This window comes from Lentinula edodes (genome assembly GCF_021015755.1).
Source record: "Lentinula edodes strain Le(Bin) 0899 ss11 chromosome Unknown C8R40scaffold_53, whole genome shotgun sequence".
Taxonomy (NCBI): Eukaryota; Fungi; Basidiomycota; class Agaricomycetes; order Agaricales; family Omphalotaceae; genus Lentinula; species Lentinula edodes.
The window spans coordinates 125,007-139,317 of NW_025764359.1; the positions used below are offsets into that span (position 1 = coordinate 125,007).

Below are 14,311 nucleotides of genomic sequence, written 5' to 3' on the forward strand. Positions count from 1 at the left end.
TGCAACATGGGTGCCGTCTGCTGTTGTTTTTCAGAGCCAATCGATTTTGACGGCGAAGTAAACCTTTATCACTTCGACCTTCATCGCGCAGTCGGCAAAGGAGCTTTCGGAAAGGTAACGTGGTCCTATTCGTGTCGTCGACAAATTTCCGACGATAACATCTTATCAGGTCAGGGTCGTCGAGCATAAGAGGACCAAAAAGCTATATGCTCTCAAATATGTCGAGAAAGCGCGGTGTATCAAACAGAAAGCTGTAGCCAATATCATTCAAGAGAGGAGGTTGCTGGAAGAGGTACGCGTTTATTGAACATGAACGAAGGCTTTATTGATGAATTGAACAGATTGACCATGCTTTCGTCGTCAACATGCGTTATGCGTTTCAGGACGACGAAAATTGCTTCTTTGTCCTTGACTTGATGCTTGGTGGAGATCTACGATGTATGTGATTCAGAGGGTTGCTGTACCGGTCACGGTCTCCTGACATCCTTCATAGTTCACCTTGAACGCAAAGGCCCTCTACCAGAAAGCGTCGTTGCATTCTGGTTGGCGCAGCTGGCTTCAGCATTAACCTACCTGCACAAACAGCGTATCATTCATCGGTGAGCGGCAAGCAGTAAATCCTGTGGTTCATCCATTAACCGTCATGTACAGCGATTTGAAACCAGACAATATCCTTCTTGACTCTCAGGGAAACGCACACATCACTGACTTCAACGTCGCCATTCACTACTCTGATCGCCGGCCGCATACTAGTGTAGCAGGAAGTATAGCTTACATGGCTCCAGAGATCCTTACAAACAAAGGATACTCATGGCAGATTGACTGGTGGAGCCTGGGCATTACAATATACGAGCTACTGTTCAATAAACGTCCATTTGACGGCAAGAACGTCGAACGTATGAGATACTCCATCTCGAATCAGCCGCTCGAGTTTCCTACCGATATAATCCCTCTCAGCAACCACGGCATCAACATGCTGAAACAAGTAAGTCCACGACCATCCATCTTGAATGCTGTCGCTAAACTTAGAACAGCTCATCGAAAGAGATACCACGAAACGAATAGGATGCCGCACAATCGACCAACTGGACGACTTCCGCGACCATCCGTGGTTTGGCTCCTTAGAATGGGACAGACTAGAAACCAAAGAGTTGATTGCACCCTTCATTCCAGATGTGATTCCCCTATCTCCCGTTGTCCAACACTTGCTGACTGGTACTATACACAGCTGAAACAAGCAAACTTTGATGTATCATACGAATTGGATGAGTTCCTTATGGTCGAAAAGCCACTGACGCACACGAAACGGAAGGCGAACGCTGACCTTGAAAAACTCAAACCTGAACTACGACAGCTGGAGGACCAGTGAGTTTCCTACACTCGATCTGGGCATGTGCTTGATTTTAACGCTCTCCTTCTCAGTTTCACTATTTATGACTACGACCGTTCTCAAAGGCAAAGCTATTACCCTCACAATCAACCTGTTTATACAATGACTGCAGCCGGTCAACCTACACATTACCGGAATGGGTCACTGCAGCTTCAGCCGACTGCAACCATTGCCGAAGCTTCGCGCTCGGGTTCCCCCGATGTTTTCAACTCTTAGCCTCCGAAGTCATCTTTTGTACCATATTTGTTTTGATCTTTGTTGTCAAGCGAACGCTTTCCATACTCAGAACCATCATTCTACTTCCGCCTCAACTCAACCTGTTCGCGAAATTGTTGTTCTATCTGGGGTCATCGTTGTAATCACTCCGTTTTTTTCGAAATTTGAAATCCAATCCATTGTATTTCTTTACGTCACATTCTTCCCTTCTCGTGCATGTTTCTTTCTTTATCCGCGCATTTACTCTTTTTCGGCTTCCCCGGTTGGTCGCTAGAAGATTTTATTTCTCATTCCTTATATTCCCTTCCCAGCATACGCATCGCATAGTTTTATCTTCATCATACGCCTTAAACTAATAAATATTTGCAGACCTGCAGTAGTATCTATGATCTTGATTAGTAGACTACAAGAGTCAATAGTGTAGTGTACATATACTTACTTGATGCAACAAACTTCATCAATTGTCATTCGGTATCAACTCCAACCAACGGCGCAGACTGCAGTGATATCGATGAACGTGGTGAGCCCCTAGAATGGCCTTATAAAGGTAAGTAGCATTTCATCACCACTCGTTGTCACCTCTATTTGGCAAATGTAATAGCAGGTCTGCGACTGTCGTCTGAGTTCAGCAAACTGAAAATCTAAAATCTCGCAAGACCTCTGCGCCTCCGACTCCTGCGAGTTGCTGTCGACCGCTTCCCGTCATGCCCATCACCGACGAGTCCCCTCACGGCGGGTCTCCCGGTGCAAAGGCTTCCACGTATTTGACTCCTAGGCTGCGACTGGAACGCGACCCGCGGCTATTCCTCTGTTTGTCAGATATCTCATCGCACCCCGAAGGTCCTTAAAGCATTTCAAGAAATCGAAGACTGTTAGACGCGTCTTGTTACAATGAATTGGTACAAGGTTCATTATCGAACTTAAGAGTCTAACAGCTATGCGCACCGGACAAATGTGGAACCAGACTCAACAGGCCCAACCGGATTCTGGCCTATCCTGATGTTCCAAGGATGACATGGGCGTTAACTAACTTCCAATATATACTTGTGTTGTCGATTTATGTCTTTGCGAGAAAAAAATACTTTCAAGGTCAGGACCCAGGGTTGAAGGATGGCATTGTCTGTTTCCGCCCGGCGACAGGCCAGATTTCAGACATTGTATCAGCGGCCCAAATCCTTCCTCCCCGAACAATGTATCTGAGTCTTGTGGTATCTTCAATGGGACCGCGGAGAATATCTACTCCAGGTATGTAAACCAGAAAGTCTGCTAACTTGCCGGCACTCAATGTCCCTACTGACTGAAGAATTCCTAGCGTGGACGCAGCATTCGAAGTTGCAGCCTGAAGAACCTGTGAAAGATACATTCATCCTTCGTCTCATAATGATGAACTCTGAAGATACCTCGTAATTGGTTAGCCCACCACTCTTTGTGAAAAACATCTCCGCGTGGTAGTTATGGCCCATTGGTTGCTCGCCATGCGCGCCAATATGAATTTTTAGCCCGTCATTTACCATTTTGGCAGCGTAAACCGAAGCGTTGAACATGACGTAGGCTGCAAAGGGTTGTCTAAGTATGAAAATGATATAAGATACAATACCCACAGCTCCGAGGGCGGGCTACCGATTCGGTAAGTTTCTCCAAAATATCATGCCGCATAAATCGTCTCAGTCTACCAGTGGTACCTGTAAGTGAAGGGCACGAAATTTGAAGTATGCTACAACGAACTTGGGATCATTGGGAACATCATGATTTGTCCAGACGTATTCTTCTCCCCAAGGACCGGCGTAATTTACGAGGTATACCGGTGTATAGCTGGTGCCACTTCGAACAAAGAGCTTGGACACATCCTCGTATATCGATGCAAATGGAAACGTATGTTCTAATGTAGTCATGCCTATACAAATGATTAAATCGAAGAGGAACTGTGAGAACGATTACAATTACCATCAATGATATACGCCAAGTTCCAATCATAGTTGGCGCCTCCTTCCGGGAAGCAAAGCATATCCAACTCCTTTGCAGCCGTCAAAAGTCGCTGTCGAGATGCGCTGTTCCGAGTTAGAAATGACGAAAGGGAAAAAACTTAAGGACATACCGAGCAGGAAGCTGATAGTTCTTGTACGAGAGTGTGAAGGGGCCACCTTCAGCTTTGATTCTATTTAGAGCGGAGAGGGCCTGTGCTTCATCGACTATCTCTTCATACAAACCAGTCCATGTTCCGGCGAATACTACTGTCCCTGTGGTCAATATCCGAGGTCCAATAAATTGCCCACTTTCAAGGCGACTGCGTTCGACGAAGGTATCAACGGTATTAGAACTAGGACTGATGAGGATAGCAAACGGTTAGAATCATACGAGCACGGCTTCGATGAGAAACTTACTTGTGCATCGTAGTCACACCATACGCAAGAAACGTCTGCATCTCCCATGATTTGGCCGGGTAGCGGGTGGTATATCCACCCCAATGAGCATGAACGTCAATGAATCCAGGCATGACGAAACCTTGGACATCAGTTAAGTCTACAGTAGCTGAGAAAACACAGTAGTCAAAAGGACCGACCTCCTAAAGCATCGATGGTCACAGCGCCGGCAGGTATTTGAACGTGTTCTGCTCTTCCCACAGCACTTATGACACCATCCTGAACCAGCAACACGCCGTGTTCAATAAGGTCCTCAGCTTCATCCCCGGTTTCCATAGTTAGAATGGTTGCGTTGTGAATGGCGACGATAACCGAAGTGGTAGAATTTCGTCCATGTCGAGCGTCCGAAGCGTCTGATTTCAGCCGAGCTATATCGGTTGAATGTTCAACAAAAATTTCTTGCTGGTCAACTAAACCCCTGGTGCATGAGATACCAAATGTATCGCGATCATTTCGAGCGGCGTCAATACATAGATGAACTTTGGATATGTCAAGAGAATAAATAATAGGACCTATGATTGTTGAGGTTTGTATGGGTTAGATGAAGGAAAGACTGGAGGAAGACGGGCAACGCACCTAACAGCCACGATAGACGTCTACCATCTCTACTCCAAGCTAATGAGTGGCCACCGTCTACGCTCAATCGCATTAAACCTGTTGTCGAGTTGCCAGGTTTGGCCCATAACTCCTCCTTATATTTCAAGGCAGTGCCACTTGCCAAATAGACGTGCTGATATTCAATGAAGGCTACGTGGTCAACCGTGCCCGCGTCGGCAAAGAGTCTAGAAGCATGAGCTATCTCATTCGTCATTTTTCCTGTGAAAATAGTGCTGACGAGTTCAGATTCTGCATCGAGAAAAACAGAGAAGACTCGAGAGCTTTCTTGAACCAACAAATTCGAAGAGTTGATGAAGCGTATGGTAAGAGCTAGATCAGAGGCAACCACATCTGAAGGAATAAATCGTAAACCTCGTATGGGAATATCCTGAACAGCGGGACCAGGTGGGCTTTGTGAAGATAAATTGATTTCTCCGACATAGAGGCCTGGTCTAGCGGTAGCAAGAATGTCACCCGTAAGACTGTCTCCTGCGCTCTTCACGAATGCGATCCTCCGGGCATAACCAGGCCCTGCACTAATCACAGGAGTAAAATATCTCCCTAACGGAACCCCTGAAAGCTCATAAGCAAGCCCAGAATCCAAATCTGCCAACTCAAAAGTCGTAAAATTGACGTCAGACCATCGAGCATGGACGACCAGATTATTTACGCCGGGAACGAAAGAGGGTGAATAGTAAGGTGCGTCCGGGGCAAGTACAGGTACTCTGGTGGCTTCCGTCTCACCAAATGTTTGCACTATCGATACACCGGCGGCTTGAAATACAGCCTTTGAACCAACGTCATCGAGTGCCAGTTCCTTGAGCGCATGCACCCTCTGAGTATCTTTTGTTTCTAGTCTAAGCAAATCCAATTGCTTTTTCCGCGTTTCCGCAATGCGTGTCTCGATATGGGCAGTGAAACGGATCGGGTTAGGCTCCCCTAAGGCAATTTTCTCTCCAAACTCATTCGTGGTCAAGGGCACCCGGTAGATTTGTCCTTGAGCCCAGATAATGACTGCGTCGTCGTTTGGGGTGAACGCAAATGAGGGATAAGAGCCACCTAATGTAGAGCCGGAGGACCAATCGAAGGTAAGCCCGTACCAAATGTAACGCAATGAACCGGTTTGTAGATCCCTGCGTGAGTTGAATGGCCATCAGTCGCATGATCAGGACTCAGATATACTTACTGGATGACAAGCGCTTCTTGATCTCTAACGTGGCGGACGAAAGCAAGCGACCTTCCATCTCGAGACAGCTCCGGACGACTGGCACCACCCGGAAAGGCGTCTACGAGTGTTTCCTGCTTGCCAGAGGTTATATTATAGGAAAAAATTGCGAAAACACCCTTGTGAACTGTTGATATTATCAGAAATCAGTGTCATTCGACAAACAAAAAGTTAACGTACCATCTTTTTCAGAGGTCGTATATTCGTCCACCACATTTTTTGCGAAGATAATCACATCATCTCCAGCCCAGATAAACTGCTCAGGCCCGATCTGTTGCGAAGCATAGTCATCTATAGTCATTCCTCGAGAAAGTGTCCTTCCTAAGACACGCCGGCCGCTACCAGATGTAATGGTCCCGGGCTTTTGGTCAATGGACAAGTCGGGTAGATTATATTCCCATCCTTCTGGAGCAGATATTGTAACTTTGCCAGTGTACCATTTAGATGTAATGATTTTGTTGCCGGAAGGATGGAAACGGGGACCAGAGACATATCGGTAAGTTTCGTTGGTGATACGGTGAGCTGCATGATATACAGTGAGCTGGAATTGAAAATGCTGATTATGGAAAAGTACCGAAAACGCGACCCTCTCTCCTCAGGCGATTTCTTTGGCGTGTTTTCATCTCTGATACGCGTTGAATAAACAGAAGGTGATCCTCTTTATCCTTTTCCGCTAATGCCTCAGCTAACAGAGGATCGACCGCTGTCGATGGCCTGATATCCATTTCCTCACAGCCTGTCCAATGCATGAGCCAAATGTTATCTATCCCAATGCCTGCATCGCTGCGGAATGCCAATCGCTTTCCATCTGGAGAGAACCTTGGATCTGCGTCGTACGGGATGCCTAGAAGGACTGGTCTAGCTCGGGCCACAGTATTTTTATCGTACGCGTATGCCTCTGAAGCAGGAATGCAGTAAATGTCACCCAGCATATCAAAAACGATATCTCCTGATATTGGGTGAACATCTAGACGCAGCCAGGTGCCCTCTTGGACATCATATTCGAGTAAGCGTGGATATGGGAAGTCCGTAGAGATGTCCCAAGGACTTTGCTGACGGAAAGGATAAATGTTGTCCTGCCATTCGGAATCCGGGTTTGGAGATTGAATGGGACTGAGTTCGGAGTAGAAACCCTGGAGGCTGGAGATGGGGGTCGAGAAGAGAAAAGATGCGACTAGAATTACGGCGAATACGATCAATCGGGTGATTGCGGTCCTTCGTGGCTTTGAAAAGTTTGTTGAAGGTGAATAGATATCCTGCTTGTGGCCCATTCCTCTTCGGCCAGGATACTCAGAGTTTTGTCGTGAAGGAAGTTATGAAAAGGTCTTAGAGAACTACTCAGGCAAGGTTTGCGGAGAAAATTTGACGTTGACAAATGTCAAAATACTGATGGTCATGTTTCGCGAGGAGATGCAAGCAGTATGTCTAGCAAACTCACGACAAACGATTAATTGTACAAGATAACTCAAGATACCGGCCCATAGATTTGTTTTTACGATTGTGTCGACGAGGTTCTTATCCACTCTACTCACCATCCTTCTCGCCTCCATCCTCCCCCTCCTCCTTCTCCTTAGCTGCTTCCCCGTTTGTATCTTTCGCTTCATCTTTTTCCTGTTCTGAAGGAGCATTCTTACTGTTTAACACAGTAGCGTTAATCCTGAAAACGCAAATATCGCTCAAAATCATGCAAGCTTGGAGCCTATAGGAGTTTGAAACCACATACGTCAGCATAACCTGCACTTTTTCCTTTGTCCCTGTATCATTTTCGAGCTCCACTGTGAGGCGCTTACTGCCTTTCCAGCCATAACTGCCTGTATTGAACGAACTTGGGACAAGGGTGAGAGAGCCTAATTGTCCTGGGTCTGCTGAAGTAGATGGAACGGTATCGTCGTCGCCAGCGCTTGGTGGAGTATGTGTAACGTTGACGTGGAGAGGTAGGGCCTTAGCCTTGAATTGGGACGCCGGGAGGACTGCCTGTATGACGATCAGAGGCAAGCTGGGGCAGTTTGACCAATTGAATGAACATACTTTAGTAGGACTCTTCTTGTTACTACCTTTCTTTGCCTTGGAGGCTGTTGATGTTTCATCTGTCTTTGCAGATTTCGCAGAGCGGGTGGTAGGGCCAGATTCGTCTGCAGAACGTTTTGTCCCAGCTGCGGATGAATTATGATTAGGATGAACATTCTGAAGACCGCTAAACAGAAAGTTCGCTTGCCCATTTTCAAAAGAGAGATGAGGGGTAAAGGTTTAAGAAGTTGTAAGGGAAACGAAGTTGAAGTTGTGGTTGAAGAGGTTGAAAAAGTTCGAAGTCTCCCGTATTTGTAGTACAATAGATTTGTCTCACGACGACGCCTCAACGGCCCTCACAACGAAATGACGTCACGCGACAACATGAAGAAATTGGCCAACGCGATCGGCCGCTAGCAAATCATTGTGGCCTGCGATAGAGCTGAGTGGAGCACACAATCATATATTCAAAGCACAGACCGATACATTTCATAGATCAAAGTCAAATTCCGAATCCGAATCATTGTCTTTGCCTCTGACATTCTTATTTTTTCTCCCATTCGTCAACGTTGCCGTAGAGCGTACGTGCGAAGAAGAGTCCAAGTCTTCCTCATCCGAACTGCTTTCTTTTTTCCTATCTTCTGGTGCACGCCGTTCGGGAGGATGGAGAGCACCAGTTACAATCAACAGTGCTTCTAACTCTGCATCGATATTAGTTGGAAATATCTGGTAGCTGTAGTAATGTCTCTTTACCTTCAATTCTTCTTTCGCGATCAGCACCCCAGGCCGCAACCTGATTTCGAATATCACCTTTTTTGTAGACGATAAACATGGGTATCCTGCTGTCTGGTAAATTCGGGATACACTTGTCGCCCACTATGGAAACAAATTTGGAACGGGGATAGCGAGCAGCAAGGGTCTTCACATGTTGAAAAGCGCGATCACTTCGCGGAATACTGGACGAATGAATGTTACTTCCGAAGATACGCTTAAAACAAACCCACTAATAACTTACCCATCTTTATATAAAAAGCATATGACAGCGGTACCTTCCTCTTTTTCGTCGCCTTCTTCATCGATTTTGCTTGCCTCAGTGACTTCCCGTGTATAATCATCTCGGCCAATAGGATACACTCGTCCGAACCGAGACCTTTTATCTAGGGTCTTTTCATCAGCTATCCTTTGCCTTCGATACGCAGCAATCATTCGTTCCGTCTCGTCATCTGGTGCATCTTCGCTAATCTCCCGCAGTTCTGAAGGAGTGAAATCGTTGAGGAGGTCACTGAAAGTTGGCGATGGAGGGGGTGACGGTGAGGGAGGTGTAGGCTCTCGAGCTGGAATGATCCCATGCTTTCGTAGTGCATCATTGCTAGATTGTATCAAGTTTGAATATAAGAAAAGTTCACGGTGAATCTCGAAGACGTACAATTCTGTATCTTCGTCAATGTTCACGGCCATCGTGGTAATCGATTGTAAGAAGAACTCAGAGAGAAGTACGTTGAACGGCTTATTGACCTTCTAATGAGATTTCTGGACTGCGGATTGCTGCGATGAGAGTTTGGTGGCAGTATGTGGCGGTACGGAGGCAAGTTTTGAATGCCGCTAAATTAGACGCTTGGCACCTACACCCACAATCACTTCAAGTTATAGTGCCGCTTCCATTAGAATGAGCCGTGTAGCTCTTCCTCTTCCGCCATCATGACTTCCAATGCATCGGTAACCGAACTTTTACCTCGAAAATACCAGGAAGAAATTTTCACGCAGGCCCAACAAGGAAATATCATCGCTGCTCTCGATACCGGCAGTGGCAAAACCTTCATCAGCACTCTCCTCATCAAGTGGATTGCAGCGAAGAACAACGATGGTCGTAAGATCATGTTCTTTGTCCCAAAAGTGCCACTAGTCGAGCAGCAAGGCGATTTCATCTCCCAACATTCATCTTTACGCGTCTTAAAATTGCACGGATCGTCAAATATCGATATCTCGGATCGCGATGGGTGGAAGTTGAAATTTCGACAGCACGATGTTTTTGTATTAACCGGTTCGTGCTGTGTATCTGCTATCCTCGCCAGTGGATTGGTGTACGGTTGGACCTCTCAGTTTAGCGGAAAATAGTGGATCTATGAAACGGAGAGAAAAAGACATTCCTTTCCATATTTTCACTATTTGTTCGCTGTACTCGGTAGCGTGCAGCCATACGCCATGACTCATTCACAGCGCGATTCAGCCCAGATTTTTCTCAACTTTTTGACGCATTCTCTTCTGAAGATACAAGATGTTCGTACCAGATTATCATCTCATCACAGCATCACTCTCATCCATCTTCATAATCAGGTTGCCCTGCTGGTTTTTGACGAATGTCACCATGCTCGTAAGAAGCACGCGTACGCCATCATCATGCATGAATACATGCAATGTCCACCCGAAAAACGACCCAAGGTTTTCGGAATGACAGCTTCCCCTGTTTGGAACTCAAAAAATCCCGCTGCATCGATCAGAACCTTGGAGACGACCCTCGACGCTAAAGTGATTGGCGTCCGTGAACACGTAGACGAACTTGCAGAGAACTTACCTAAACCCACCGAAGTGCGTATTCAATGTCGGTCGGAACCCTTCCAAGCTGAAAACTCAATTATCCAGATGATTAAATTTTATCCGCCACCGCCTCAAGATTATGACTACCCCTCACCCCTACTCTGGGATGCTCTCAACGTGTTCACTCTCCTCAAAAATGTGGCTTTAGATAATGGTTCTTGGGCAGACGTCGAACGTCGATACTTCGTGACCCTAAACAATTTAGGGCCCTACGCTGCATCATTTTACCTTTTCTCGGAAGCGTCCTATCTCATCACGCGCCTTTTCGCCATATACCGCGTTGCAGACGTTTCCGAAATCAATGAGCTCGTCGTTTCGCGTAGCTCATCACCCAAGGAAATTCCTTCCGAATTGTTTGATATCGCGGACGTCTTGGTCGATTATCAGGCATATTTTACGAAGATGGATGATCCTTCTTCGCTACCGTCCTCGGTTTCTTTGGATTGGTGCACGCCAAAAGTGCGAACGCTGGCAGAGGTGCTTCGTAATCACCACTCGCCTACCTTCCAAGGAATCATCTTTGTCGAGCAACGCCAAATCGCTACCTACTTGGCTAAGATACTTCCGCATATCCCGGAGTTGAATGGTTTAGTCAGATGCGGGTCGTTTGTTGGCGGTGTTGCTACATCCGAGCGGGTTTCAAGTGATGGTGGCCAAGAACAGGTCGCGAGATCATTTCGGGAAAAGAAAATCAACTTGCGTGAGTGTGATGCATTCGACATTCCTTCTCTGTCTAATTGTTGCTGCTCGTAGTTGTCGCCACATCAGTCGCCGAAGAAGGATTAGACTTCCCTGTATGTATTCCAATTGCGGTTCACAGTCCTCGAAATTAATCTCGCTCATCATTTAGGCTTGCGACGTCGTCATTCGCTTCGATTCGCTAGACCATGTCGTTGGTTACGTGCAGTCTCGAGGCCGCGCACGCAACAAACGTTCCAACTTTATAGTCATGATCCAAGAAGACGACTATGCGTATCAAGAACGATATCAAAAACTCATGGATACTGAACCGAAACTCAAAGAAGCTTATCAAGCCCAACTACAGCTATTTCAAGATGTGTTGAATCCTGACGATGATGATGACGAGGAGGAGGAGGAGGAAAGTGCTGCGGACCTTGCCAGCCGGGAACGATATATGGTCCCGTCTACTTCAGCATTTGTGACCTACGATAGTGCGATTTCGCTGATCAGTCATCTGTGCTCCTTCATCCCACATGATCTCTATACCACACAACCTGCCCCAGTGTACACAGGCGACTTTCAATCCATATTACGCCTTCCTGCCTCATTACCACTTCCACCGGAGGCCCTCATTTACCAAGGTCCGATCAAAGACAGCAAAAAAGAAGCGAAACGCGCTGTTTCATTTCTGGCTGTGAAACGGCTGCACGAATTAGATGTTTTCGATGATTATCTCTTGCCCGCTGGAAGCAGGCGAGGCAAAGATTTTCAGGATGCCGAAGGAAAGCCAGTGCCAGACATGAATCATGTTGCGTATATGATGGATGTAAAAGTCAGAGATCCGTGGGTGATTTACAAAAGATTGTGGATGCATCCTATTGTCATAAACGGGAAGGTTCTGGCAGGGTTGGTTACGGGCACCCGTATTGACCGTACTCAAATTGATTATTGTGATGGTATTGTGGAAACAAAACCTGGGCGCCTGCTCGAACTGCACTTGGACAAGGACGTGGAGTGCTTACGGATGATGGAAGAATATACTAAACTTGGGATACACCTCCGCATCAGCGGCTCTCCATTCGTTGGTCGTCCAAGCTTGCTACTGGTTCCCGTCACGTCGTCAATGGATATAGATTTTCATGCAATGGAGGAATTTGTTTCGAACCCAAACGGGAATTCTGACTGGTCGGTTATCGGTGGCGAATGCTATGACCGCTTACTAGTTCGCAACGTGAATCAATATGGTCGTATATGGATTCTACGTAGTATTCGCAATGACCTCACACCGATGTCAATAATGAACGTTACACCAGAAGGTCAAGTTCAGACCTACAGGGATTACTATGTCGATAAATGGAAACGCAAGAACAATCGCAACAAATGGACCCCTGTAGTTCCTGAAACTGGGCCAATGCTCCAATTGTCGAAAATAGTGCGATCCAAAGACACTCAGTATCCTTTGGCTGGGTCTGGCAATATCGCCACGGACTCATCTTCGAAACTGGCTGGTACAGTTCTCATTCCACAAGGATGTTGTTCATGGTTAACCATGTCCAACGAGATGAGTCGTGCTTTTGGTCTTCTACCTGCACTAGCTCATCGCATCACTGACATCTATCGCGTCCGTGCAGCCAAGCTTGAACTGCGTTTACCTCCCATCCTAGATGATCTGATGGTACAGGCACTCACGATCCCTAGCGCCTTAGCAGGATATAACAACCAAAGACTCGAAACACTTGGAGATGCAGTTTTGGAAGTTTGCACCACTGTACACCTGCTGAACAAATTTCCTCACCGCCACGAAGGACAGCTCGACATCCTTCGCCAGCGTTCCATTTCTAACCGCTTCCTGCTCTATCGCGCGTTGGATGTCGGTCTAGAGCGTTTCATCACTAGCGAAAATCCAAGAATCAAGGCATGGAGACACATCCTCGAGGAGAATAACGACGAATTGAGTCCTTCACGCTGTGCTTCCAGGAACTACCCTCGGAGGAGTCTACAAGATTGCATGGAAGCCACCCTTGGAGCTGCATTCTTGACTGGTGGTATGCAGATGGCATTGCAGACTGGAAATACACTTGGGCTGATGTTTGGGGGTCCTAGCCCCTGGTCACTGCGATACAGCCAAGTGGAAAGTACCCCAATGTCTCCGATGTTCACGAAGTTGCAGGAGCTGTTGGGATATACTTTTAACAACGGACGCCTTTTGCGGGAGGCCTTGACACATCCATCGTTTTCATCTGCGGCTGAGGTAATACCATCCTACCAACGTTTAGAATTCCTTGGTGACGGTGAGCTTTTTGTTGTGTTCCTGCTATTCAGGATATATTCACACATCCTTCGTAGCTATTCTGAACCTCGTCGTGGTCCATCACCTATATAATAAGTATCCTGCGGCAGATTCGGCACAACTGGCATTTCCTCGAACAAAGGCAGTGTGCGCACAAGCTCTTGCATTCTTAGCTGTGAAAAAATTAGCGCTGCATCATATGATACTTTTGAACAACGTTGATCTTAGCCAAGCCATTGATAGCTATGTTCCGCATCTACAGGCAGCCTCTCCACAAACGATTATCGACAATGGCTGGAAATTTGACCCTCCTAAAGCGCTCAGCGATGTGTTTGAAAGCGTCATCGGCGCCGTTCTCGTGGATTCTGGATATAATTATGAAAAGACTGCCTGTGTGACGGAATTTATTATGGAGGATATACTCAGTATTCTCTCGCCATCTGTTCGCTTGGATCCAATCTCGACACTAATGCAATGGATCAGCTCATCTATGTGCCAAGCGCAAATCAAATTCATGTGAGCTCTTCTGTCATATATTCTTGTCGAGATTGTATTGATACCCTCTTAGTGTGGCTTCGAAGGGGGAGCGAGAAGGTATGCAAGTCGAGATACATGGCCTTGTGGTAGCAGGACCGATTGTTTCGACAAGCCTGGTGGTTGCCAAGAATCTCGTGGCTGAAAGGGCTTTGGCTATATTGCAAGACTCATGCCACCAGTACTGCCTGTCTCGTATCTGTGACTGCGATCATGGAGACTTTGCCCCATTGGAAGGCAATGTGATGAGAGAAAATATATAGTAGAAATGGCCAGTGCATATGATAGATGGATTGATAGATTGATACACGGCAAAGATGGGGTCTCACAAAGGAACAGTTGGACCTCAGTACCTC

The 14,311-nt window shown here is 46.6% G+C and overlaps 5 protein-coding genes across 5 annotated transcripts; 2 read left to right on the forward strand and 3 right to left on the reverse strand.

Moving 5' to 3' along the window:
- Positions 1 to 6: 6 nt before the first annotated feature.
- C8R40DRAFT_1163469 (kinase-like domain-containing protein) lies at positions 7 to 1,606 on the forward strand (the record flags this gene model as incomplete). The annotated part of the gene is made up of 8 exons (XM_046230376.1): positions 7 to 114; positions 170 to 292; positions 342 to 438; positions 494 to 599; positions 652 to 985; positions 1,035 to 1,175; positions 1,229 to 1,365; positions 1,423 to 1,606. 8 exons carry the CDS (start codon positions 7 to 9, stop codon positions 1,604 to 1,606), a joined length of 1,230 nt encoding a protein of 409 aa, XP_046080696.1.
- A 1,090-nt stretch (positions 1,607 to 2,696) lies between these two features.
- On the reverse strand, positions 2,697 to 7,119 carry C8R40DRAFT_1058916 (uncharacterized protein; the record flags this gene model as incomplete). Its single annotated transcript, XM_046225227.1, has 12 exons — positions 2,697 to 2,954; positions 3,007 to 3,158; positions 3,208 to 3,275; positions 3,332 to 3,500; positions 3,551 to 3,654; positions 3,702 to 3,929; positions 3,988 to 4,108; positions 4,167 to 4,538; positions 4,603 to 5,756; positions 5,810 to 5,975; positions 6,029 to 6,370; positions 6,423 to 7,119. 12 exons carry the CDS (start codon positions 7,117 to 7,119, stop codon positions 2,697 to 2,699), a joined length of 3,831 nt encoding a protein of 1,276 aa, XP_046080697.1.
- Positions 7,120 to 7,372: 253 nt separating this feature from the next.
- Positions 7,373 to 7,825, reverse strand: C8R40DRAFT_1059039 (uncharacterized protein; the record flags this gene model as incomplete). The annotated part of the gene is made up of 2 exons (XM_046225238.1): positions 7,373 to 7,505; positions 7,572 to 7,825. Coding segments are annotated over 2 exons (387 nt in total), but the record flags the coding sequence as incomplete, so codon positions are not given.
- Positions 7,826 to 8,344: 519 nt separating this feature from the next.
- Positions 8,345 to 9,313, reverse strand: C8R40DRAFT_1163472 (thioredoxin-like protein; the record flags this gene model as incomplete). Its single annotated transcript, XM_046230377.1, has 4 exons — positions 8,345 to 8,556; positions 8,609 to 8,811; positions 8,871 to 9,224; positions 9,282 to 9,313. The coding sequence occupies 4 exons, from the start codon at positions 9,311 to 9,313 to the stop codon at positions 8,345 to 8,347; spliced, it is 801 nt and encodes a 266-aa protein (XP_046080699.1).
- Positions 9,314 to 9,553: 240 nt separating this feature from the next.
- C8R40DRAFT_1058951 (uncharacterized protein) lies at positions 9,554 to 14,218 on the forward strand (the record flags this gene model as incomplete). Its single annotated transcript, XM_046225230.1, has 8 exons — positions 9,554 to 9,896; positions 10,083 to 10,132; positions 10,190 to 10,441; positions 10,496 to 11,150; positions 11,204 to 11,244; positions 11,301 to 13,422; positions 13,478 to 13,937; positions 13,990 to 14,218. The coding sequence occupies 8 exons, from the start codon at positions 9,554 to 9,556 to the stop codon at positions 14,216 to 14,218; spliced, it is 4,152 nt and encodes a 1,383-aa protein (XP_046080700.1).
- Positions 14,219 to 14,311: the final 93 nt, after the last annotated feature.